A 27151-nucleotide genomic window follows, 5' to 3' on the forward strand; every position below is an offset into this window, starting at 1 on the left:
GTAAATTAACAATGAATGCATTGTTTGACTTTGTTTGCATTGTATATATGCATGAAATCCAGTGTGCATATAATCTTAAAGCCAGGCTTTAAAGATGCATTCCCCCATTAGAGACTGCTTCTTTTCTGTAATATCTACGTAATAATTTTGCCAGAAGATGCTTATAAAGGGCTTGCTTTAACTTTCTGCTATGGGATCAAGTCTACAGAATCTGTGCATTTCTAAGTGATATCCAGCATCATAGGAGTAGGAGGATGCCTTCCTGGGAATGGGAAGAATATGACTCTTCCTGTTGCTGGGACTTTGTTTTGATTGCTTGAGTTTTGACATTGACGATACTAAATGTTCATTTGTTTAAAAAGATTAGATTCATTGACAAATGATACCTGATTGTCTGCTTCTACGTCCCTGTGCTGTGAGCCTGATGAGTTAGAAATATCATCATATAGTCAGTGAGGCACACATGTAAATATGGCTTTTACTCATTCTGGTTTCTGCATACCTGAGTTTTCATCACTTAGATTATAATTCCTGGATATCTGAGTATAATTCTAGCTAAGGGGCAGTGTTAAATTGTATTGTTTTAAAAAGATTAGTGGTTGTTTACTGTAAATGCACATAATAAGAAAATAGTTGTCTCCATATAGAATATCAAGAGTTCCTTCAGTGCCCACTAAGTCTGTCAGGTCTTTAAGTCGTTTGGCACTGCATGTTATTGCCTTTCATGTATGAGTGAACTAGCTTCAAAGCCCGTTCCTAAGAACGGGCCTTGAAAGGGTCCCCTCCCCTTGCCAGGCAGCTTAAGGTGGCTTTGGGCTGCAGCTCGCAGCCAGATCAAGTGGGGTGGGCCGGGGGCTGGGACAGAGCTCCTTAGCAGGCAGTCAGCAGGCTGGGAGGCCCTCGTCAGCAGGCCCAGCCTAGCAGGCCAAGAGGCCCTCATTAGCAACCCTGCTTAGCAGGCAAATAGGTCCTCGTTAGCAAGCCCTCCACCACCCTTTGGCCAGGGCCCTCTCCCCATACCTGCTGCTGGCTCCAGGCACTGAGGCATCTGAGAGCAAAGAGACTAGAGTCCAGGGACGGAGGGTGAGAGCTGCAGGGGCAGGGCCAATCAGGGCAAAGCTGGCTGAACCCCGATTGGCCCTATTCTAACTTGGACAACCGGGCACGTCCCACCCCCTAGGCTGTTTCACAAATATATAGAGAAACAAGAATGGATAAGGATTAATCTTTTGAACTTTGTAACCAAAGGGGAAAATATTCTAAATATGGATGAGTCTAATGGACTTCACTGAAGACTCCAAAGGCAAAAATATAATAAAAAGGGAAATAACAAAATTTATAAAATTTATCATGTGGTTATGAATCCAAGAAGTGGAATGGTCATTGTCATAATTTGTGATATTTGATATTGGCCACTATATGTATGTAGAGAAGAACAGCATATCCACATATGAAACTTAACTTGCACAAATTCACGGGTATTGCGAATGCTGAAAAAGGAAGGGCAAGTGTAAGACTGAATATTCTTAATGTGATAGCAAAAGTGCTTCTTGGTTTTTAAGGTAGTTTAATCTCTTTCCATTGTTCCCTGTTGAAAAAATGAAGCTATTTTTGTGTCATTGCTTCAAGGAACATAATGGTAAAAGGTTAGGGGACATAAGAGAAATATCCAGATCATGAATGTGGTCTGGAAGAGTGCAGACTGGAATAGCTGTACATTAGTACAGCTATTCCACAGTATCCAGTTGCCCCTTCTTGCCAATACCCTAGTTCCGCTTACTTTTGCGGTGCAGCAGGGAGTCTAGGTTGTAGTGGCCTCCTAATTGGATATAGCATCATTCTGAAAAAGCTAGACTGAAGAAACCAGCCTCCTGCTTGTACACATGTGAGGTGTGCCATAGCACGTCATAAAATAAGAAGCTCTCCAATGTGGCTTGGCAGGCACGTCAGCCTTCCCTGCCTGTTACCACTACCATCCCATTTTAAAAGATTGTCAGTGAGCAATATTGCTATAAAACAGAGACAGTGCTTGGTTCCTTGTAATTGATCTTACGCTCTGTTTTGTCTGTGTTCTGCATTGTTTAAAAATCAGGAGGGAAATGTGTTGGCTAATGAATATTTGCATGATCCTGCTGTATGGTACCTGATGGTCATTGCTGTTCTTACGATAGTAATGCCAACCTACCCTGCTTTGTAAGCACAATGTTCTGGGTGAGCACATGATACCAGAGTTCAAAGCATTATGCTTGTGCTGCAGTTGTTTCACAAGCAGTTATTTGTCAGCTGGTGGAATCAGGTCATGGAAATTTGTGTGTGTATGTAAATGCTTGCTGTGTAGGTTTAATCCATAACATGCTGCATAATGTCAACAGTGATGTATTTGTCAGAAAGCAACTCTCGGTGTGTGTAACTAGCAATACTTACTGAATTTTGTATTGTCTCACTGTCCTTAATTCACTTTCTGCCTGTCCTTTGGTCTGCTCTCATAATGCAGGATCCAGATCAGCTAACCCTGCTGGTGGTAAGAAACACCTTCTTGTTTTTCACTCTGGTTCCATGACTGTACTTTCCTTCACACTGTTTTCATCTGTTTCAGTTTTGACAAACTTTGTTCTCCTTATTTCCTCCAGAGATTCCTAATATAAAAATTAATTCCCAATGGTATGCTTATAAATTGTTAGTACTGTCTAATTTGATGTGATGTTGCCCAACAATATTGTAACAGATCAGATTGTATAATTCAGTTTATTTGTGTGAGATCTTGCCAGTATAAATTCTAGGAAGGTTTGACTTTATGGAATATAAGCGGCTAGCTTCAGAGCCCGTTCCTGAGAACGGGCCTTGAAAGGTTCCCTTCACCTGGCCCCGAGCCAGGCAGCTTGTGGCTTTGGGCGGCTTGGACTCCAGAGCAACTCACAGCCGGATCACGTGGGGGTGGACGGGGGCTGTCCAGCTCGTTAGCAGGCAGTCAGTAGGCTGGGAAGCCCTCGTTAGCAGGCCCTCCACCATGACCCTTTGCCCAGGGCCCTCTCCCCTTATCTGCTGCAGGCTCCAGGCACTGAGGCATCTGAGAACAATGAGGCTAGAGTCCCAGGACGGAGGGCGGGAGCTGCAGGGGCAGGGCCAATCAGGCTGCACCCTGATTGGCCCTATTCCAACTTGGACAGCTGGACACGTTCCACCTCCAAGGCTGTTTCACAAATATATAGAGGAACCATGAATAAGGATAAGCAATGAAACGTTTGTTCTAAGATGCAGCACAGGGTTGAGAGTATGGCACAAATACCATAGTATGCTGTTTTATATTTAGTTTTCAAGCATGTTGATTCATGATTTAGAAAGGCTAAGAAGGATGTAGTATAATTTTCAGAGGTTTACAGTCGAGGGGGGGGGAATGCATAGGTTGAACAATGCATGCAATGAGTTCAGTGAAACAAGTATCTCCCCCTTTGACTTCCCGCCACCTCTTTTGTGCCCCCAAAGTTTTTTCTGAAGGTTGGAGAGGGAGTTACTTAGGAATAGAGTGAATGCAATGCAGGAAGCTGTACCTCAATGGACACCACTTCTCACTTGTTGCAGCTCATTTATAAAAGAACAAGAATTTTGCTCAAGTGTATAATCATGGGTGGATTTTTGCTAATTTTCTTTCTTGCGGAAATCCCCCATTCCCTCATCATGTTGCATCACACTCTGTTCCTCTGTTCCAATATTAAAGAACTGTTTAGGAGGTGGGGTATGATTGGGAGGGCAACTACAAGGGAAATGAAGAAATCTACTTGGTGAACTCATTACTTTCAATAGTTATTTGAATGCAACTTGTTTTTTTTAAAAACTACTCTGAGATACTTTTATTTCTTGAATAAAGATTTAGCAACATAAAAAATGATACTATGAAACATGTGGTCCATTTTTGGACCATAAGTCAAGAGACATTGTTTTTTAATTATTTGTTGTAAATTAAATTAATGAAAATACTGAAAGAAGTAGTAGGATTAACTTCATTGCTGGTCTAACATTAAAAGACCAAGGTCCAAATTGTTATACAAGTAGTTCAACAAAATTCTTAGATGAAAACAAGTCTTTTTCTTAAACAGTAATCCCACCCAAACACACACACACGCACAAACTCACTTTTGCATGACATTATGACAAGACATAAAAGTAAGCTGCATTGGTTGTCAGTTGTGGCCCGGATCTGGTTCAAGGTTTTGGTTTTGACCTTCAAGGCCCTTCGTGGTCTGGAACCAACGTATCTGAGGGACCGCCTGTTGCCCTATGCTCACTGCAGGGCCTTGTGCTCTGCGGGTACCAACTTGTTGATTGTTCCTGGTCCCTTGGAAGCTCGCCTGGCCTCAATCAATGCCAGGGCCTTTTTCATTCCTTATGGAATGAGCACCTGGAAGAGCTGCAGGCCCTGTAGGAATTGTCAGCTTTCCGTAAGGCCTGTAATACAGAGCTCTTCCACCAGATTTATGGTTGAGGTCAGTGCAGGAAGATCTAATGGGCTTCCCCCTTAGGCTGTGTCATTGTTGACCTAGCTGCTTGCTGCCCCAGCAGGTGTAACAGTATGGGGAGGCAGAGATTTTTACTACCATATGTTCTTAAGTAATGTTTTGAATGTTTTATTGGTATTTTAATGGAATTTTATTGTTATAGGGTTTTATCAACTGTTACCCACTACAAGCTAGTTTTACTGGGAGTGGTGGAATATAAATTTAATAATAATAATAACAACAACAACAATAATATAAATTGAAGGGGGGGAAGTCAAAACTTCCTCTGGGCTAGCCACAAGCTACTTATGAGCCTAAACGAAGACTAGAGAAGTGTCTGCTGAGTATTAGAACAGTGACTCTTCAGAACGAAGGGATATACTGACAATAATGCGATTTACCCTTCCTTTAGTATATATTGTTGCATTGAAAGTCCCTTAATGTTCCTTCTACATATTATTTTGTAGGACACAGTAAGAGTTGTTTCATAACATCTTATTTTCCTAAGGAAAATGCTGTTTCTTAATATATAGGATGATCAAACGTCCTTCTCATCATATGAGCAGCTTCTGAAATCTCCAGGCCTGAGCTTAATCTACTTCACTAATGATTTTTGAGCTGTAGTACATTGTGTTCAGCATAGTTACGAGTTACTCTGAAGAATGTGTTTGTGGTTTCTTTCTAGCTGGCAGTAGATCCAGTTCCCCTGGCAAACTCTTGGGAAGTGCATACGGTGGACTGAACAGTGGAACGGCCAGGGGACCTCCAGTGCCATCACCTTCTGACAAACGCAGCAAGGTCCCAAGAAGTCAGGGCTGCAGCCGAGAGACAAGCCCAAGCCGAATAGGTCTAGGTAAGATCTCCTTGACTTCAAAGTAGCCAAAGATGATATTTTTAAGACACTTATGGGCAAAAGAAGAACATAACATGACACTCTAGTGTGCCAACAAAACCTGCTGTGGTTTGCCACCGCATACTCTCGTATGATTTATAAGAAAGACACATTAACTCCTCTATAAGAGTCTGTGCTTCCAGCATATGAAAAGTGGACTATTTGTTGCAGTGTGTGTCAAAATCTCTCACACTCATAAAAAATCTCTCACTCTCTCATAAAAATGTTCATGCTGTTCCATACTAAGAGAACTGGATGGTTTAGACAGAACTATCTGGTGGATTAATTTAAATTGCCTGGCTTTTTAAAAATCCTGATTATAATTGCAGATTTTTAAAAAGTCCTTTTATTAATAGATTAGTTTAAATTCTGTTTCCAGTTGCATTACTCAGCTCTGTCCTGTGGCTTAGGTTTTGGATATATCTGCATGAATTAGAGAATGGAATTGGGAGCTGTTAAAAATTACATGATGTCTTTGGGGAATGTTTTCCAAAAACATTATGTTTCTGCTTCTCCCCACATGGCAGAAGACAACTTTGTATAGATTGTCTATACACAGTATAGTACTATGTTGTTTCCTCTAATCATAAATTGCTCCTACTATTGCAAAGTTAATGATTAAATTTGTTTAATAGGTTGTGTTTCTAATTAAGTGCGATTTTGTTTGAAGCATATTCCAGGATACATCTTGAGTAACTGTCCAGTCATTGTAGACAAGTCTAAGAAGATAAGGCTGGATATAAATATTTTAAAGAGATAAATTATGCATGAATCTTTATGTTGTCTGTTTACATATAAAACATGTGTTGCCTTCACAAATCTTGCTTTAAGATAGAACTTATATTGTAAAAGTCATCAGTTTAGAACTAGACCATATTGGGCAGAATTAAGGGTGAAGTTGCGACTGGGAACAGATAACTTTAGTGTCATCAGAATTTTAGAAGTCAGCAGACAAGTGGAATGGTAAAAGTAAAAGCAGGCAGGACTGGAGAGGGAAGACAAGCCATCAGTGCTTTAACTACTGGGGAGGGTCTGAGCAGAGGGTTCAGACTAAAACCTAATGGGAGGCATGTGTAATGGGAAGATGGATGGGATTCAAAGCATAACATTTTTGAGGGAGGTGAGCTGAGAGCTCTGAGCCATGGCAGAATACAAATCAAGACAGTTAAGGCATAGATAAAAAGGCTTAAGTAAATGATCAAGAGACCAGCAACAGGCTATGTCCAGTACTAACATAGTCAAGCTAAATCTGGAAAAATTAAGACATCTGTCCAGAACATAGTCATCCTAATCTAAAGCCTGGATGTTCCTTGTGTGTAATATCAGTTTTCTCTGTTGCTACTATTTGATGCTAAGTTCCAAGAGTTCACTTTTGACACAGTAGGGAAAAAATACTTGTAGTTTGTCAGATGTGTTAAGTGGAATTTGTAGCAAGTCCCCTCCTCTCTCCCAACTTTAGGACAAGTGCATATTACAAATAAAACTTGTTCCAGTTACATTCTGGTCATCTTGATGCTCAGTTAAGCTAGGCTTTAATTTGATATTTATCATTCAACCTCAGTATTCAGATTATCCAGTGGGCCATTTAATCCAAAGTTTGCAAGAATGAGGGCTTGCAAGCAAATCATGTGTCAGTAGCTGTTCTACTCTTCCTTTTTACTCCATACTCTGGAATAACTAAATATATTAAAGAACAATATACTACGTCATCCTAGTGATGTGAATAGCCCCTTGGGCTGTTTAACTAACTATATAAAGCAAATGGGTGCCTTTGAAATGATTTTCTTTACTCGTGTGACACTACTTCTTTTGCACTTCCTTCTGATGTCGGTGGAGGGTGACCTCTGCTGTGGAGTTTGCATTGCTTTTCCACTAGCATTCCTTTTCCACAAGAGCTCCATGTTAGAAAAATTGATCTGATGCAAGCAGAAGTGCTAGCAGCAGAGGAAGCAAGCATCTTAGCAGCCTCCACAGCATCCAGAAAGACATGCAAAGGGAGTTCTGTGTTAGGATCCAAGCCATTGACCGTATTCCTCAGAGATGAATTCTTCAGGAATTCAAAATGTGTGTTTCATCTTTGCTCTTCAGTGCAGCTCCACACTGGGACTGTGTCTGTGCAGGCTAGTCATGGTGTGAATTTTTCCAGCTCTAAAAGCTATCACAGGGGTGCTTCTGCCCTCTGGAGCCAACACAGTAGGTTTTCTCCAGAGGCAGGAGCCCCCTCTCTTTGGCTGGCACATGAGTAGAAGCGTTTCCAGTGAACTCTTTGCTTGTCCTTTCTCAACAGAACCAAGTTGGAAGTGTGCTTGCATACGAAAGCTTATGTCTTATGTTGGTCTTAAAGGTGCCACTGGACTCAAATTTTGTTTTGCATGCCACCCACTTGATTCTTTCTCAACAGAGTGGCATTTTTTTCTTGTTGTTTCTTCTTATTCTTTGGGCCAGTTGTTTCCCTGGTGGGCATCCTGGTGAATCTCATAATGTAAATGTTTGTGCCATCTGTCAGCATTTTACATACAAGATGTGTTCCCATAGGGCATCTTGACTAAGGATGCATTATGGGAGAGGGCTTTGTTGGCTTTGGTCCTATCCAAGTTGGTTCTTAGCTCAGAATGTCCCTCCCTGAGCTAATCAACCCTGATGGTCTTGTTGTGGCCCGCTGTCCGTCTAATCAATCCCAGCAGTTCCAGCCACAGGAAAAGCACCCAGTCTGCCAAAAGGTGTTGCATCCATCACATCTGTCTCAGAGTTCAGACATGGCTCCCCATCACTGGTCTCCTTGGGTCCAATCTGTTCCTGTTTGCAATATCTGTCTAAGAAACACAAAAAATCTAAACATGAAGAGAGAGTTGGTTCCCCTTTCAAACATAGTAAGTTTTCTTTGGTCTTTCCAAGACAATCATCTGAGGGGCAAGAGGTTGTTTCCCCCCCCCCCTTCTCACATTTTGGTTATTTTGGGTATAGAGTATGGCTATACTTTAAGAGACTGAGGAAGAACAATTGGATATTCCTGCAGGTCAGCTAGTGTAGCCTGACCCGACATAGCCTCTGTCTTGGCAGCAGGTTTGTCTACCACTATGCCACTCCTACTGTATGTTTCCAGCAAATTTACAGCAGTGTTCTGAACACTATTTTCAACAGTCTCTACCTCTATTTTGGGCTCCAGACGCAATCCTGATAATCTCAGATAGTTGGAAGTCTGCTTCTCTTTTGTAACATTTATGTCCCCATCTCATGACCCCGATGAGGATGTGGTTACAGTTCTGAGAGTGTGTCCAAACCACCTCCAGATAACTAAGGAGGTGACCCAACTCTAGTGTCTGCAAGTTAAAACATTTGCCTCTATGGCAAGCAGATACTGAGGATAGCCAGAGCTGTGGACATTGACATTGTCATGTCAGATAATAGGGTAAAATATAAAATTTTGAGTCGCCTTTACTCTGACTCTTCCAGCACCATGGCGTTTCTTGCTTTGGAGGGCCTTGCAAAATTTGAAGGCTCTGATTTGACAAAAGCAGCCTCTACTCTGCTTTCCACAGGATTGAGAATTTATCTAAGATCAAGCAAGGTTTGTGTTATTTTCTGACTACCCATCCACCTGTCTCCACACTGGTCACAGAGGACATGTAGGTGCATCATAGACTTGGCCAGCGCACCTCTCTTGAATCATAGACTTGGCCAGCGCACCTCTCTTGAAGACCGGGAAAGCTGGTGCCTAGATTTCTTAGAGCATTAATATTTTTTATCTGTGTCTCTCAACTTTCAAGTGGAAAATTGTCAAGTGATTATGAGAGGGTATCAGCTTTTCTTTTAGGACAATCTGTCATATTATTTAGAGACACTTCATGAAGAAATCAGGTCATTGGCCAAGATGATCTGGTCAGAAGCAACCAGACTTTCCAAGCAGATAAATGCTGGCAGATACATGGCTGACCTCTCAGCCAGGTCCATGGCCTCTGCCGTAGTACTGAGAAGGCACTCGTGGCTGCGTACTAACACCCTCTAGTTGTAGAAATTCCTTCAGGTTGGGGATCTTCTCTTTGAGGGATCAGCTCCCTTCTCTCATACCACAGATGAATTCTTAGCAACCATTAAGAGAAATCATCAAACCACAATGTCTGTGGGTGTCTTTTCCTCTCCTCCTGCTCCGTGAGAGCATACGTTTGCTATTCCCTTTTATAAGGGCCAGAAAAAACAACTACAGGAACTTTATCTAGTTCCAGTTCCTATAGAACTCCCCAGTTGTAGAAATAGGTTAGCTCAGTTTTAGGAGGCATTGTAGTTCATATGCACCAATAGTTGGGTTTTGTGTATAGTTCATAGTGGTTAGGAATTGGAGTTTGCAGTTGATAACATATATGCACATATATTTTGATGTGCTCCTTCAGAAAGGGGCAGTGGAAAGGGTTCCCATAGGCCTGTCGTCATGTATTTTCCACTCTAGATTTTTTCTTTCTTGTGAACAAAGAGGATGGAGGCTGTAAACTCATATATAACTTAAGAGAATGAAAGTTTTTGAAGGTTTAAAAGTTTAGAATGCTTTCTCTGCCATCTGTCTAGTTTCTTATTCCTGATTCCTGGTTTGTAGTCCTAGACCTTAAGGATGCATACTTTCATATTCATCCCTCACACAGAAAGTACCTCCATTTTAGATAGGTGTAAGACGTTTTTCAACACACTGTTTTTCTGTTTGGCCTTGCCACCCCTCCTAGAGTTTTCACAAAGTGTATAGTGGTGGTTGTGGTTTTATATGAGAACCATGGGTTGTACCATCTTCCCTTACTTCAATGATTGTCTTATTGTAGCACTGTCCCAAGAACTCTTGAGGATGCATATAAGAGTAGTCCTCTCTATCTGTACCCAATTAAGCGTAGTGGTTAATTGGGAGGAATCTTGCCTAGAACCTCCCTATTATGTTGAGTTCATTGAAGCCTCTCTGGACTCTGTTAAGTGTAAGGGTCTTCTTGAAGAAAAGATGGCTGTCAGTCAAATCGATATAGCGTTTACTGGGCCTTAAGGTGTCTACCGTGGCTGTTGTGCCCCTAGCTCAGGCTTTCTCACACAGGGTTTTGTGAAACACTGAGGTTTCACAATGGCCCTGGAAGTGTTTCCTAAATGAGTGGGAGTTGATTGTTTTTAATATATTTTTAAAATTTGATATGGGTGATATGACCATATATGGTCATGTTGACCTGCCAGCTCCCCAAAATGGCCAATGATGGGCATGTACACAGCTATGCTTCCAAACCATGTTCTGCATAATTGCACCACTTAAAGGCTGAAGAATGTTTCTAGGGGTTCTCAATGGTAAAAGAGTTGATCAGTTCAGACCCATTCCTGAGCATTGTTTTTCAATCCCTAGGGTGGTTTTGAAATCTCTTGTATGGTGGGCAGAAGGTGCCAACTTCTTTACTAGGGTCCAGTTTGGTTTTTTGATTCCTCAGGTCACCCTCACCACTGTTGCTTCACTGTCAGGGTGGAAAGCTCATTGCAAAGACCTCTCTGTATAGGGCAGATTGTCCACCCTTAGTAAGAGCCTCCATATCAACATCCATGAACTATGTGCTGTGAGATTTGCCCTTTCTTTGCAGATATGCTCAGAGCAAAGGGTTCTAGTTCAAAAACGGACAATACCTCTACAATATACTATCTAATCAAGCAAGGAGGTACAGGGTCTCAAAGGCTATGTATGGAGGCCACAGCAGTCTGGGAGGCCACATAGCTCATAGTCTTCCCCAGGGTTATTCACATAGCGAGAAGCCCAAATTCCAAGGCAGACAGCTTGAGCAGTGTTTATCAGACCAATCATGAGTGATCCATCTAACCCAAATATCTTTGGGAGGTCTTAGAGAATCCCCCTCCCTTGGGAAAACTTTTTGCAGACCACAAGACAAGGCTCCAGAGAGTTTTCCCCTGGCAGCCAAGTCCCATCCTTTCTGAGATATGTTCTAGATACCCTGGGGAGACCTTATTTTATGCCTTCCTGCTGTTTCCCTTTCTGAACAGGATTATTGTAAAAATACAGCAGAGAGATTGACCTGTATCCTTATAGCCCTCTTTTGACCTTGCCAAGTTTAGTTTTTGGAACTGTTCTACCTCTGGAGCTCAGAATACATTACTCTCCTCTGATGCTGGACTTACTAATATAGGGGCGGCTTATATGGCCTGCTTACACCATGCAGCATGGAAAAATCATCCCTAGGGTGACTCTTCTCTTTAGAGGTTGTAGGGCTGCTGGGGTGTCCACCCTAGTTAATAGGCTTCTCTTTCTCTCTAGGGTTCCCCTTTCCAGCCTCCAGCTCTTCTTCCAGCTCTTTCTCTCCTTTCTACTCCTTCATCTAATAGCTCTTTCTGCTTCTTCTTTCACTCAGTCTTCCAACCTCCTTCTAATTCTTCCTCAGTATCTGACCCCTTCCGTTTCTCCCCTGAGCAGAGGTTTCAAAGTCATGCTGTGATTGCTTCCCAGCCCCTCCCACTATCTGGCATCTCTTGGTCAAAGCCTTGCCCTTCCCTAAACCTGAGGAAATTGTGATAAGGAAGCCTGGGTCATTCTTGGAGCCACTGGTGAGCCTGGCACGGCTTCCCTCCGTGGCTGGCTGATAAAGGTCAGAAAAGCCACCTGCTGCTGGGAATTCTGCAGGCTGTGTTTCATGGTTCCTCTGTTCTGCTCGCCTTGGCCTTGAGGGAAGGTTTGGCTGAACATTCCTTTCCCTTGCATCCTCTACCTCCAAGCAGCAGTACAGGGTGATGTTTCCCCTGCTGCTTTCTCCTACTGTTACTTTCAACTTTGCTCTAGAGCTGCCTCTCCCTCAGTGAGTTGGGGGTGGTCCTGGGGGTGAGCCTGGGGTCTTGGTGGGCAGGTGGCAAGTGGGAAAGTCCAGGCCAAGTTTAGGGTCCTGATTCAGGCCTGTAAATCCTTCAAGAGACATTCTTATTCCAAGAAGTGGATTCTTGAGGCTTGAGCTTTGTCCAAAGAGTGTCCCTGTTTGTATGTCCTTTACTTTCATCCTGGAGTACCTACTTTCTGTAACACATGAAGGGTTGGCTGTATCATCAGTTAAGACCCACCTAGTGCCCATTTTGGCATGATAGGAGGGTACAGAGAGTGCCTCTTTTCTTACGAGCTTGCCCGACATTTTTTAAAACAGTTTCTGAATGTGTTTCCTTCCATCCCTCATATTGTCCCTCAGTGGTCTCACTGGTGCTTGCACAGATAATGGAGACCCTTTTCCTTTGAGCCCATGGCCATGTGTCCATTGGCATTACTTTCCAGGAAAGTAACCTTCCTGGTTGGGCAAGGAGGATGAGCAAATTAGCAGCTCACAGGCTGGATTCCCTGTTTCTGAAGGTTTTTAATGAAAGGATCATGTTGCATCCCAGCTTGGACTTTCTTTCAAAGGTAGTCTCTAAATTTCACCTGGCACAAGAGATTGTGCTGCCTTTGTTTTTCCTTATCTGGGCTTTAAAGCTGAGAAGGCCCATATGCTAGATGTTAAGACACTGCTCCATTATGTTGATAAAACTAGCCCTTTTTGATTTGCCAAGGCATTCTTTGTTTGTTATTGGGGCATAAGAAAAGGAAGGCTTCCTTTTCCTAGTCCCTTTTTAGGTGGGTGGTAGGGGCTACCCATTCTTGCTACAAGGCAGCTGGGAAACCTATCAGTTGAAGGTGACAGCACTTTCCACAGGGTTTCTCGGCTCCTCTCCTCAGGAGAGTCCCACTTGTGGATGTTTGCAAAGCTGCAACATGGTTGATGGAGGACATGTTTGTGAAGCATTATATGTTGGACTTGCAGGTGAGGAAGGGTATAGTGATTCTCCTCTCTTTTGCTGAGAGTATCACCCTACTTCCTCCGGTGAGTAAATGGTCCCAGTGTGGGGTTGCAGCAGAAGACAGAAGATGAAAACAGAGTTGCATTTACCTGTAACTGTGTTGTTCATTGATGTCTTCTGTGCAGGCACACATTCCCTCTCCTTGGCCTCACTGTGCACTTTTACATGATAGTTCTCCTTGTGTGGGGGTTCATGGCAGTCTTGCAGTCTTACACTCCCTTTACCCTGGAGCATATGATGGCTTGGGTAGGAAAAGCCACCCTGTTGGCTCCAGAGGGGAAGAGGTCCCATCACGATAGCTTTTAGAGCTGGAAGAGTTTATTCCATGGCCAGCCTGTGCAGGCACAGTCCCAATGTGTGTCTGCACAGAAGACATCGATGAACAATAGTTACAGGTAAGTGCAACTCTCTTTTCCTTTTTTGTTTAATGTATTTCTACTCCTTATGCATACAGCGTCTTTATACCATATCAACCCACTTTATCCAAATTTTTATAATCTCAGATTTAACTATGGAGGCAGAACTGAAGGAAGTTAGAAATGGACAGATGAAGGCAATAAAGAACAAATTAAAGCACATGAAGTTGTATGTAGAGTTTGTATTAATTGGGTAGGAAGGTGTTGGTTAAACAAAGATTGAGAGGGTGTTTGAAAAAAAATGACCTTACTCGTCTTAAGGCACCACTTTTCTTCTACTTTTTACTTGCACCACTCAGTAGATGGACTTTCTCGGGGACCCAATTGTAGCTGGAGTTAGAGATTTCAGTAGATTTCTTGTAGCTTGAGCAAGCCAATAGAATGTTGCAAAAAGAAACAGGAGAACTTCCGAGTGACCACCTATAACCATACTGACCAAACAGACACATAAGTTAATATTAATTGTATGTATCTGATGGATTATGGATTGTCAGACTTCAGAGTTCTCCCTTTTGACAAGTTATTATTGTGATAACTCTGTGTCCATATAAAATGGAAGACTCATGCAAAACTGAGGTTGTTTTTAAAAAGTGGAGTATTCCTAAACCCTTGCCACAGATATTTCATTTATTCCTCAACAGAAGTTTTAGCCACAGCCCTTTGTCTGGCTTTCTGCATGTATATCTCTAATCCTCTCTTTCCAATGAAGACTTTCTGTCCCCTTTACTAGGATGCCAGCTGGGATTGCCTGCCAGGCAAGCCTCTCAGGTGTGCTGATCTGTAACGCCAAAAGCTTAACTTGACGTGCAGGGCAATTGGTTTGTGACATGCCAGACTTGGCTGCTGGCTGGCTGCTGCCAGTGAAATTTCCTAATGTCCGTTATGACCATGAATGTGACTTTGCTGTCTAAGCTTTGTGTCCTCATTAAACTTGTGTTCACCTTCTCTGAAACTCTCCATGCTGCATGCTAGCACGGAGCAGCCGTATCCCCCGACCCAGCGTGAGTCAGGGGTGCAGCCGCGATACCAGCCGTGAGAGCAGCCGAGATACAAGCCCTGCTCGGGGCTTCCCTCCACTTGGTGAGTACCTGCAGGCAATGGAGCTTCTAAAGGCCCTTCCCTTCCCCCTTTTCTTGTTTCCCACTTGAGACACATTGCTAGGTGGAATGAGCTTGTTTTCCTCTCTTTACTTGCCCCCACTTCCTCCTTTCTAATCCCCATGTCTCTTCTGTTCCCTCCTGCATGCTTCAGTCCTGCTTTCCTTTAATAGGAAGTCTTTGTGATGATTTCTAGACTCCTTTAGCACACCTGAACAGATACAGAAACTCTGAAATAAAGTGGCCTGTGTCATTTTAGTGAAGGGCTGACAAAGCATGATCTGTGGTCTTCTTGGATCCAATGCGGTAAATTCCCTAGAGTGGGATTTAGGAAGTGCGCTCACACCTTCTTGCCTGATCTGCATTGTATCCTTGGGTCTACGTGCACAATCATAATCATGGCAGTTATTCCAGGGTGACACTGTTCCAGGTTCTTATTCGAGATGCTGTATCCCCTATTCCAAAGGGTGATTCCTGAATGTGTAAATCACAATGGTTTTGTTTTAACTCCACAGGGAAGCATCATCCTGCTGTCCCTTAGTTTTAATGGGCAATAGGAGTCCAGAGAACCACTATTTAAATTAGTAGTGCAGGTTCTTGGCTCTTTGTATTAATGCTTTGTGGTGGGTTGTGGGGGGGGGGGGAAGAGGGAGTAATATTGGTTAATTAGTTGCATGAAAGATTTTAATGGAAATTTTCCTCCAATCTGAGCACCCTGTAGCTTTCAAAGGCATGGACTGGTTTATTGTAAGCATCCAGTCTGCATATAAAATATTATGCCAGTTTATTGTGTGATGAATGGCATTCATTATTACATTGAAACAGCAGAATCATACAGTAATACTGGATATAATTTGCAATAGATGCATTATTTAAAATGTATTTTAAAAATATGTTAAAACCCCTCTATTTAATATTTAGTCAGTGTGTGCCTAATATTTGAGATTTCAGAATGGAGGAAGTGAACTGTTATGAACATGATGCTGTATCTTGCTGTACATGTAGCCTGTGGGGACTGATAGTTCAGATTTAATAAATAATACTTTGTGAAAAATATAGTACATTCTAGAGGTTTATGTCCATTAGTTTTACAAAATGGACATTGAGGATGACTAATTAGGTCAAAGATGCTGAGAAGCCTGTGGGTTATTATTTTATTTATTTGCTTATACTCTGCTCTGCTGTTAGAAAACCTTTCCAGATATGGATAGGATTTTTCTCTACTTAGCTGTGTTTTAGTCTCTCTTTAATAGGAGCAGAAAGAAAATATAAGGTACACTAGTTATGCTCTACATGCTCATGATGATTAAAGGAACTTTATACCAAAAATGGTGCCTATTTGGCATACATACTGACTTTGAACTTATATTTCTACTTTTTTTTACTAATATTCCTAATGTCTACAGATGTATTTATTTATAAATCAAGAATGTCTGTTCAGGATTTCTGAACAGTTAAGCCATAATACATCTGTGTTGTGATCTTGGTATGCTACCTTGCTTAAGAATATAAGTATCTTTGGAGCCAGATGAAGGTCTTTGCATGAACCGATTATGCACGCGGCGATCCCGGCGCCGCTTCTGGTTGCGCCCCGGTCACCCGGAAGCTGCGCTTTCTTCCACATTTCGCTAACGTGGCTTTTTCGGCGGCATGCACCAAAGCTGCAGCCAGTTGCAGCCGGCACTGTGCGTTATTGGTGATTTTAGTCGCCGCTATTCCACCCCGAATGTGCGTTATTCCCCCCGTGCATAATGGGTCATGGTGAGAGTATAAACTTAACCTTGGTGGGCCAGTGGTCAGTTTCTCTTGGCTCTTCTAATGACTGTGGAGATTCATGCAAAGAATTCTGGACTTAATCTGATTCCCTAAAGTAGAAAGCTCACCCTGGTGGATATGCATTTATCAGTATGAAAGGTTTCAATATTCATCATCATCATATTTAAAATAAAATAAAATTCATTAATTAATTCATTTTCTTACATTTGTATTCTGCCCTCCCTTCCGGCACAGGGCTGTTTACACAGAACATAGAGAGGTACAGCATAATTCATGATAACAAGTAAAACAATAGTAACAGTGGTTCTAACTGATGATAACAATTTCCATAACGTTTCCAGTAACATTTCCATATAACATTTCCAGTGATAGTGGTAACTTGATCACTATGATCTCATAGTTTGGTCAGTTTGGGATTCAGTACATAGGTAGGGGGGTTTCTGGGAGCCAGGTAGATGCTGTTGTTTTGATTTACCTCAACCAAATGCCCAGCAGAAGAACTCCATTTTGCAGGCCCTGCAGAAGTGTGGAAATTCAGGCAGGGCCCTGATCTCTTCAGGGAGTTCATTCCACAATGTGGGGGCCAGGACAGAGAAAGTTCTGGCCCTGGTTGAGGCCCAACATGCTTCTTTGGGCCCGGGGATGACCAGCTAGTTGGAGGTGGCAGAGCATAGAGCTCTTTGAGGGGTGTAGGCATTGAAGTTGTCCCACAGGCACACTGGGCCCAGGCAGTGTATGGCCTTAAAGGTGATTAGCAAAAACTTAAGTCTGATCCGGAATTTGACTGGCAACCAGTACACTTGTTGGAGAGTGGGCCAGATTTGGGACCTCCATAGTGTTCCTGTGAGGACCCTGGCTGCTGCATTCTGGACTAGCTGTAATTTCCAAATCAAGGATAAGGATAGGCCTTCATAGAGTGAGTTGCAGAAGTATAGTTTAGAGGTGACCATCATAAGGATTACTGTGGCCAGGTATTCTGGGGCCGAGTAGGGTGCTAGTGGTTTGGGTTGGTGAAGGTGGCATAATGCCAGCCGTGCTACTCTTGTGACCAGAGCGTCCATAGAGAGGGAAGCATTGAGGATCACGCCCAGGTTACTGACACAGTGGGCCACTGATAGCTGCACTCCATTGGTAACATGCTTCCTTGGACTCTTTCTGCCAAGCCATAGGACCTCCATCTTTGAAGGGTTGAGCTTCAGACGACTCTGCTGGAGCCACCTCATTACTGCTTCCAGACAACTGGCTGCTCCCTGTGGGACACCGCATGTAAGCTGGCAGCGGCTTGATAGTCTCTCTCTTATTGCTACCCTCTGTTTTTTACTCCGGAGGAAGGAGATCAGCCATTTGGGGACAGTCCTCCCATATCCCAATGTCACTGAGGGCGTAATCAGTCAACCTGGGAAGAGTGCAATCATTTTTGAGATAACTAACTATGGATTTAGATGACTAGGAGACCTAATTAAGAAGAATTATATTATAGAGTAATATAGGAACATGTAGACAAATTGTTATATGTTTGATTGGATGTTTTGGAGATAACTAGACAAGGGGAACTGGAACTAATAACAGGAATGTGCCAACTGAGATGGCAAGTAGGGAGGCCAGAGAGGACTGGGGATCCCAGGAGCCTCAGATGGAGCACTACAATTATCAGCTCTTGCCGGGGTTCGGTTGACAGCCCCTGAGAGCAGTTTTGGAAAGGGGTGGATTAGAAATCTCAAAAATAAATATAAACTGCAACCACAAATGGAGCTTGGTCATGTTTCTGAACCCCACGCTATCTATTAGAGGTCCAGATCCTTGCAATTGTCACCTTCAGACTAGACTACTGCAACTCACTGTACACAGGGCTACCCTTGTATCTAATCCAGAAACTTCAACTGGTTCAAAATGCAGCAGGACGATCCCTCACATTTGACCAATGCTCTCCCAACTGCGTTGGCTCCAAATTGAAGACCGAATTAGGTTTGCAGTATTGAAACTCACCTTTAAAGCCCTAAACGGTCTGGGACTTTTGTATCTATGGGATCATTAATGGAGTCATGCAACATAGCAGCAGAACTTGTGGGAGAAGTGTTCTACTCTTGCATTCTCCCTAACATGCATGTAACCTATCAGAAATAAGATTTTCTTTTTGTATAGGAGATCATTCCAAAATGCAGTCTCTCACCTGCTGTTCAGCCCCCCCCCAAAAAAAAAAAAAAAAATTGCAGCTGACCTATGGCAACCTGGAAGGTGTTTCAAGTAGGGGTGTGCATTCAGTGTAAGCTGAGCCATAAAATTTATTTAAACTGAATACAGATCAAAAAATCTGATCAGCTACCAGTTTAGCTGAGCCTGAATAAAAGCTGAATTTTTAATTTTTTTTCTCCAGTATATTCAGCTGTACTGAAGAGGAGATGGCCCCAGTAGAGGTGGCAGGGAGCTCTCAGCTCCTGCCACCCCTGGTGATCTGTTCAAGTCTGTCTTTGGTGGTGAGAGACTGTCTATGGTCTGTCTATGGTGCCATGCACAGATTCTGGAGACATCTTCTGCAGCTCAGTTTAAACTGCCCTGCAAGCGAAGCCAAGGCAGCCCAGTTTTTTTATTGGCATTTTTCAGTCTATTGGACCCAGAAAAAAAAGAGGATTTTAAAAAAAATATCCTGGATTCCAAGATCACACCTAGTTTCAAGTTAAGTGATATTCAGAGATGGTTTACCCTTGCTTGCCTCTGTATAGCAATCTTGATATTCTTTGGTGGCCTCCTGTCCCAGTACTGAAGAGGGCCAATGCTGCTTAGCTTCCAAGATCTGATGAATTCAGGTTAGCCTGGGCAAGTTGCAGTGTTAGAAAGAGAGAAAAAAAAGAATCCTTTCACATACTGTGTCATAATTGGATGGTCTCTAAGTGTGAGCTGCTCTGTTTATGACATTTTTTCCAGTCATGTACACTAAGAGAAGATGCATGTTGTGAAAACTTGGGGAGACTAAGGTAGAGTGAGTGTGTGAGAGAAATGTACTGGAATAATATAATTGTAATGTATATTGTCTTAATTTACAAGTAATTGTCAAAATGAGCAATAAATATTAGATTTCTTTTGCTTTACTTTTATAATTTAGTTTGCAAAGTAACCTGTTATTGCTCATTGATTAGATAATTTGTACATTTTCTGTTAGCTATGTCAGGTGTGTTCAGGTATGGAAAATATGTGAGTGAAAATATAAACAATGGTAAGTTCAGGGTGTTTTATCTTTTTTTAAAAAATAGGTAATAAGTTACTGACTTTGAAACTGATGGGACATTGTTGCTGTAGCAATTTGTAGGAAAAACCCGAAGCAGTGTTTGACTTATGTCCTTTATAAAGGACAACAGGAGAACATGTGGAAAATACAAAAAGACCAGGTGGATTTCTGTTCTGCATCTCCTTTAAACAAACATCTCTTTGTCCTTTGGTGTTAGTAGCATTCACTTATTACACTCCTGTTCAGATCATTTCCAGAGTACAAGCTGAATGCAAGTGTTGTTTTGAAAGAATGAATACGTGCTTTCTGCACTTTAGATTAACTTCTTTGGCTAAAAATAATTAATACCACCTTGTGGAGTCACATCTGCTTCCTCTTTGAGTGATCCAGGGGTGCATGAAAATAATACTTTCAGGAAGTAACTTTCTTTAGCAGTGAGATATATTATCTGACATTATTTGGCCATTAATTAAGAATATTACCTGAACTCTCAATCTAAAGGTAAGTATGCTTACTTACAGACAGATAGCATTGGGACAGATAGCATTGTCTTGGTGTTAATTCCTGGCTGTGTAATTAAGAACATGCACTGTCCTTTTATGAAATCAGAACTTTCAAGAAATGCCAATATAAACAATTTTAACTCATTGGAGAAATGGGCAAAAGAAGATTTTGCTGTTTTGCTATTTCTTATCGTAGGTGAGTTTGGATGCTACAAACAATGGAGTTGTATGGATTTATGATGTTGTACTGCATTCAGATTGGGAGAGGAGCACATGTTTTACACGCAGCATGTCTTAGCTTTCGTCTCCCATCCCCTGCAGTTAAAGGATCCCAACCAGCAGGACTTGAAAAAGACCTCTCTATCTGAGATTATGAATAATAAAGACTTATGTTTGTTATTAATAATGGATGTAATGCATGAAACAAATCCCCCCCCCCCATATTGTGTTCTATTATTCTGCACCGATGTTACTTTTATTGGCTATGGGCTCACATTTCCAAATTGGAAAACTGGAGGTTTGATTATTGCAAGCACAGTTTCTAATGATTTATTGTGATTCTGCTTTGGGGTTTGGACTGATCACATCTAAATCTTGTTGCTACTGAGTTGATTGTGTCATGTTCTCATGATGATTCTTCTGGGTCTGTGGATCTGGCAGGTCATTCATGCTTGTCAATTGCAGCTGGAATTCTTTAAAGAGATTGCTTTTGTTTTTCATACATCATACCCCATAGCTGAGGGTGGAGGAAGAGTAGAGAACAAGCAGGGAATTTGGTCCTCCCATGGGAACTGCCCTCACTTTAGATGTCCATTCATATGCAGTGCCATTTCCTTCCACTATGTAACACCAGTGTTGGTATTAATCATATGCATCCCCTTTGGACTGTGGCGTTTTTTGTCTTGAGTACTTGTGTGTTAATCCTGTGGGTGTTGCCATTCCTTCTACTTGCAGCCTCTCGACGTCATTCCAGGTCCACTAGTGCTCTCTCCACTGCTGATTCTGTTGGGCAGTCAGGTGAACCAAGTGTTAACTGCATGAATCTGCTTCTTATTGTCATTATAACACTGACCATTGCAAATGTTGCTTAGCACTCAGCATGTGCTTTTTTTAGCCACCATGGGATTTCTTTTTTGTTGTTAAAACATGCTTTTGTCATTTCATTTTGTGTTTACTTATTTTATTCCAGTGGATGAAACAGCGTTAAAATGGGAATCTAGAATTCTGCTATACCCTTTCCACATATACTGTAGGTGCATGGCATAAGTAATTTCATGGGGGACCCTCCTGACATGTGCAGAAAGGAACAGGTTTTATGTATCCTGCTGCAGGAAAAACTGATCAGCATCAACAGTGATTAAGTGTATAGATCAGGTGTGCATCTCATTTTAATCTTATTATAAGTGGCCACATTTAGTGTAGCAGCTTTTTGATGTAATCATAATTTTCTCAGTTGAATGTTAATTGTAGCAATACATTTAAAACAGTTTCACTAGTTAAAAAGTTAAAAATATTTTCCAAATTAACAATGTTGTTCTTTCACATATAACTGCTTGGTGAGAGTTTCCTAGAACCATGAGACCATATAAACCTTACATTCCTAGCAGAACTATACCCTCAAAGCCTGCTATTCAAACAGACATATGATTAGACCAGAAAGCCACTATACATTTATAATTGCTGAGGATGGATCCAAAGGTGCTTTGGTCACCAGCATAGCAGTATTTGGTGGAAGGGGAAAGTTTTTGCCCATTTTCCCTCCCTCTTCAAACCCCTGCTTCATGAAAGTCCCCTGAATCTCAGGAGCAGAATTTTATGGGGATCAGTGGGCTGCAGTAAAGGAGGTGAAAAAGTTCTGTTCTGGGTCCAATCTTTTGCAGGCATCTTGTTTACTGTAATAGCACCACAGCATTGAGTACTAGAGTTGCCAAACTCCCATGTGGCACCTGGAGGCCATCCCACTATTACAGGCTCTCCATATGATTGAGATCAGTTCCCCTGGAGAAAATGGCTGCTTTGAAGAGTGAATTCTATGGCATTATACCCTGCTGTGGTCCTATGCCAGCTCCACCCCCAAAATCTCCATGTGTTTCGCAATCCAGAGCTGACAACCTTACCTGGTACCAAAACAGAACATAACTTTATTCAAACTTAAGGAAGACCTGGTATGGGCCCTGTTAAGCCATAACAAGCCACAGCCAACAACCAACAGCACAAGTTAAAAGTGAAACTCCTTAGGGATCACATTAAAATAGCTATACCATAAAATAGGGGAACATCAACAAATTTAGAACTGCCTACATGAGTTTCTTAACCAAGACAAGTATCATGATTTGTTAGAACTTTTTTGAACACTTTGGAGAGCCAGCAGTTTGGGTAGGTTATAGTCTGCAAGTATTAGTCATTGGGAAGTCTGTCTTCAAATTGGAATCGGTAAATATTGTCTGCTAGTGCTAGAAAGTGAACCAAATTGTTTTATTTAATAACATTTTGTAAAATAAAGAGCAGACAAAAGTAGAGATTTCTCCAGCTCTGTAATAACACAAGAAGAGCGCAAAGGTGGATGTGGCTTGCTACTATACCAGTAGCAAACCCTAAGGTATAGGATTATTTACTTTCCCCTTTTCATGAAACATTTGCCCCAGGTATGTTTTATACTATGGGTCCTTCCTGTGTCTGTGATTTTTATCAGAAGAACATGAATGGGCATTGCAAAAAATTTTCGTTGAATGTACTGCCTTAACTTTTCAGTGAAATGGTTCTCATGGTGTGAAATAGAAATATGTAGATAATTTGTGTTTTAGTGCAGTCCTAAGCAGAATTATACCTTTTAAAGTTCTTTGAAGTCACTGGGCTTAGAAAGGTGGAATTTGAGTCAAGAAGCTGAGTACCAGCTCTCTCCAGGTCGTATAGTAAAATAATCAGTGAAGAACCTGAAATGATACTGATTTTGATTTTAAATAGTTCTCATAATATAAATTTGTCTTCAGTATCTTGTGGGATAGCTAAAGCACAGCTTTTATAGGCTTGTTTCTGTGTTATTTTAGTAGTGTTTGGGGCTCTACTGAGATTTGTCAGAGAGTTCCCTTCCTGTTTCAACATCTTTAGCTAACTCAAAACAGAGCAGTTTTCTTGAGACACGGATATTGAAAAAAAAAACAAATCCCCAAGTAGCAGTTGAATTACACTGTGCATACACTAAAATTCAGGTATATAGGTGCATGCCAGACTATCGTGGGTGGTGGTGGTCCTGTAGGGTTTTCAAGGCAGGAGATGAGCAGAGGTAGTTTGCCATTGCCTGGCTCTGCATAACAACCCTGGACTTCCTTATGGTCTCCCATCCCAACCAGGGCTGACCCTGCTTAGCTTCTGAGATCTGATGAGGTCAGGCTAGCCTGGTCCATAGACTGTCCTTAGTGTTATTTAACCTAGGCATTTTTCTTGAGCATTTCAAAGACTTGCAACTTGATTTACTTTGCCATTCTGATTATCCCCATCGTTTAAAAAAACTATCATCCCTTTTCTAATGCAGTTTTAAATTGCTTAAAAGCAGTAGCCAGGATTATCAGTTCTGGTTCCTTGGAAAACTGAAAGTTTTGCAATTATTTTGCTTCTTCTTTCTCAGGCCCATGCCATTTGGCTTTGAAACTAGTTCTCTAGTAGTCTACTTTTTTCTTGGAGGGCATCCATAACCATGTTTGGGTTAATTATTCATATTCATCAAAATTTGTCCAAAAATATTCTGTATGGGCACTACCAGAAAAAAGGTTCTGATATTTAAAATGAATATGGTGATTCCTTTGTGAGCAAGGTGACAATGTTTATTTATGTATCTTCTAGAATAAATTTCAGCTGCATATTCCTCCTTGATTTGGGAGGGGGGAAGGTTGTTGCATCTGCTGATTTCACATGACATGAAACTGGTCCTTCCAGCTTCATGTGGGCCATTCTGAGTCCAGTTTCTTCTACATGAAAGCATGGCATGCATCTTGATTTTTACCATGCCCATGAACAAAATTCATAGTCCCAATGTTCCCTTTCAGCACAACAATGTTGGACATCATAGTACTATTTCAGGTGTGGATTTACCACCAATAATAGCAATATTTCCATAATAAAAATGTAGTTCAGTTGAAGCTCAGCCTTTTCCAAATCCATTTCTTGTCCATGGTTGCATTTCTCCCATTGAAATTATGGTATATAAAAATCATATAGAATCATAAAATGCTTAGCTTTGGCTGTTTCAGACTGTAATTGCCTTCAAAGACTGCTTAGTGGAATTTAGCAAGAAGCATTGCAGAAGCAAAATTTCATCTCACGGTGAAATCGACATAGCAGGCATTTGATTTATCACTTTCAGTACATTGTTACCTTCTCACCAGAGAATCGACTACATAGAACAATAAAACAAGTGTTTTTGCCACTCCTGCAACTCAGCGCATTAAAAAAGGGGATAGTAACAACTTGCAATTTTTTTCCAGTCTGTAAAATATCATGCATCAGTTACTTTGGAAGTAGTTCTTTGTTTAACATGTTTATTTTTGCATGTAATGTATTTTTATTTTAGAAAATGTGCTTGTTGAAAATTTAAAATGTTTGATCTGCTAATAACATTTTCAAAAATGGAAACTACTTTAGGTAGTACAGCCTGCTTACGAATGATCCATTTGACCTTCCTGGTGTTAACAGTGGCTCCCTTCTCTTATCACATAGTGTATCTGATATGGTTTTAGTTTTCCCTTCATGCAAAATGAACATATTCACTGATACATGAACTTTTGTTTGAGTAAAAACAAGTCTCGACAGTAGCTCACAAGTGATCCTTCCTGTTCTATTTCTGTCCTGTGTCATTTGTTAAATAAAATTTTTCCCTCAATTTGTATTCTAGCAAATACCTTTACCATAGCATTTGAAAACATGAAGGTGCTTAAATTTTGTTTTTACTTAGTCATTAAATACTTGTCTGCAAATTACCATATCAATTTTCAAAAAGGTCACCCACTGCGTAATAGGACATTATACATTCAAACTTGTGAAAATGAGATAAGAGTCCAAGTTTTAGATTTTAAGACATTGTCCCCCTCACTTTTCTCTCTGCCCACTGTAGAGCCTTTCCCCTGCTTGTGATGCTCTCTTCTTCTGCCATCAGCACTTCTGCATGTATAGGGGCTCCTGGAAATACATTGGTCTTGCACATGTGGAAGTACTAGTGCCAGAAGAAGTGAGCACCCCAGCAGAGAAAATCCTCTGTAGCAGAAGTGAAACAAGGGGAGCAGCGTCACAGCCAAGTCATGGTCTCTGCTAGAAAAGTGAGATTTAATTCTCACAAACATTGCCAATCTAACTCTTCTTTACATCCTATAATCTGCTGCTAGGTTATAAAAGGGTTAAGTGTCATTTAAAATCTTCCGTAGAAATTTGAGGACCTTGATTGTATACATTTTTGAAGGCTGTTTATTCCCTGCGCATACTGTGGGTAATCTCTTTTGCAAGGGTTAAGATTCTGCAATGAATGAAGCAGAATCCAAAAGAAACACAAGTTCTTCTAGAACACCAATATGTATCAAAAGTTGAATGCCTACCCAAAACCATAATTCATGTTATAGATGTAAGACACGACTGTGCAATCCTATGCAGAGTTACTCCAATTAGTCCATTAATTTCAGTGGGCTTAGACTGGAGTAACTTTACATAGGGGTTACACTGTAAAATAGTCCAGAGAAGAGACAACTGAAGACACATGAAATTGTTAATTTCCAAGAAAACTCTGTTAGTGAAAGAGGAATGTTGTTCTTTTGGGGGAAGTTTTGGGAGGGGATGTATGTAGAAAATCCCGTGAATTCTTTTTCTTTGATAGAGTATATAGATCTGATGAATTGTGTTTCTTGAAGCTCCCTCCAGTCTGTTAGGAACATTGGCTTCTTGCTGTTGCCTTGTTTAATGGACTCTTGTTAAAGTTATTAGATCTTTCCCTTTATGTCTTGGAAAAGAGATCCCCAACCTTTTTGAGTCAACGGGCATCTTTAAAATCTGACGCAGGACAGTGGGCGCAGCCACAAAATGGTTGCTGTAAGAGGCAGAGCCAGTGACAAAAGATCTGGGAGTGACGACATGCGTAACTCTGAATGTAGCTCTTCAGCATTTCATTCAGAAGTTCTGTTTAACACGATGCTTTTAAAATGAATATAACATTTAAAATATTTTATGACATAGTATACATTTTGATCTAGCTTAAAAAAAACTCATTTGGCAGTATCTGTCAAATCTTCAATAGCCAATCAGAGGCTAACTATGATCCATGACTCAACACAGTTTCTGAGATGCAAGCTTATGACAAGTTTTTGTTTATTACTTCCTGTTGTATTTGTACTATCTCAGAGTAACCAATGCACAATAGGACCTAATAATAATTAAAAGCAATTGCTAGTCTTTGGTGAGTTCCTGATCAGCAGCCTAATTACTCTTCCAAGGGACTGTAAACTTGCATTATAATGCCTTTCGTTGTTGTCTTTTGTGCAGACCGGTTTGGGCTTGGACAGCCAGGCAGGTTGCCTGCCTCTATGAATGCAATGCGAGTCCTCAGCACAAGCACGGATCTGGAGGCTGCTGTAGCTGATGCACTGGTAAGATGAAAAACACAACCCTTCCAACACCAGGAAGTCATTTTAAGTTGCCACCTGTACGTATGTTCCTTCGTCTTGGTTTATAACTGTTCTTTTTTTATGTGCTGGTCTATGACTCTGTCTAAAAAAATTGGGGGGATGTTTGGCATATGTGAATATTATGCTAATGCTCTGTCCAGCAGACAGAGTCACTGTGGTAATTGCCTTTGTTGTTGAGAAGATTGCTTGAAGGGATTAAGCAACTAAATGGTTTGTACTTAACCACTTTTATATAGAAGTTAGTCTCCTCAGGTTT

The 27151-nt window shown here is 41.3% G+C and overlaps 1 protein-coding gene across 32 annotated transcripts in view; it reads left to right on the forward strand.

Annotated features, from left to right (window-relative positions):
* The window catches only part of CLASP1 (cytoplasmic linker associated protein 1), a 260988-nt gene that overhangs the window by 156684 nt on the left and 77153 nt on the right, over positions 1-27151 (forward strand). For 13 of the 32 annotated variants that reach the window (XM_077320493.1, XM_077320491.1, XM_077320494.1 and 10 more), the window contains 5 exons: positions 2495-2521; positions 5179-5346; positions 14607-14714; positions 21188-21250; positions 26753-26856. In XM_077320493.1, the coding sequence (XP_077176608.1) occupies positions 2495-2521; positions 5179-5346; positions 14607-14714; positions 21188-21250; positions 26753-26856 (470 nt within the window). The remainder of the gene's footprint in view (positions 1-2494; positions 2522-5178; positions 5347-14606; positions 14715-21187; positions 21251-26752; positions 26857-27151) is intronic. The other 19 variants (XM_077320506.1, XM_077320513.1, XM_077320510.1 and 16 more) reach the window with 4 other exon arrangements.

The sequence above is a fragment of the Paroedura picta genome, chromosome 2, assembly GCF_049243985.1.
Source record: "Paroedura picta isolate Pp20150507F chromosome 2, Ppicta_v3.0, whole genome shotgun sequence".
Classification (NCBI taxonomy): Eukaryota; Metazoa; Chordata; class Lepidosauria; order Squamata; family Gekkonidae; genus Paroedura; species Paroedura picta.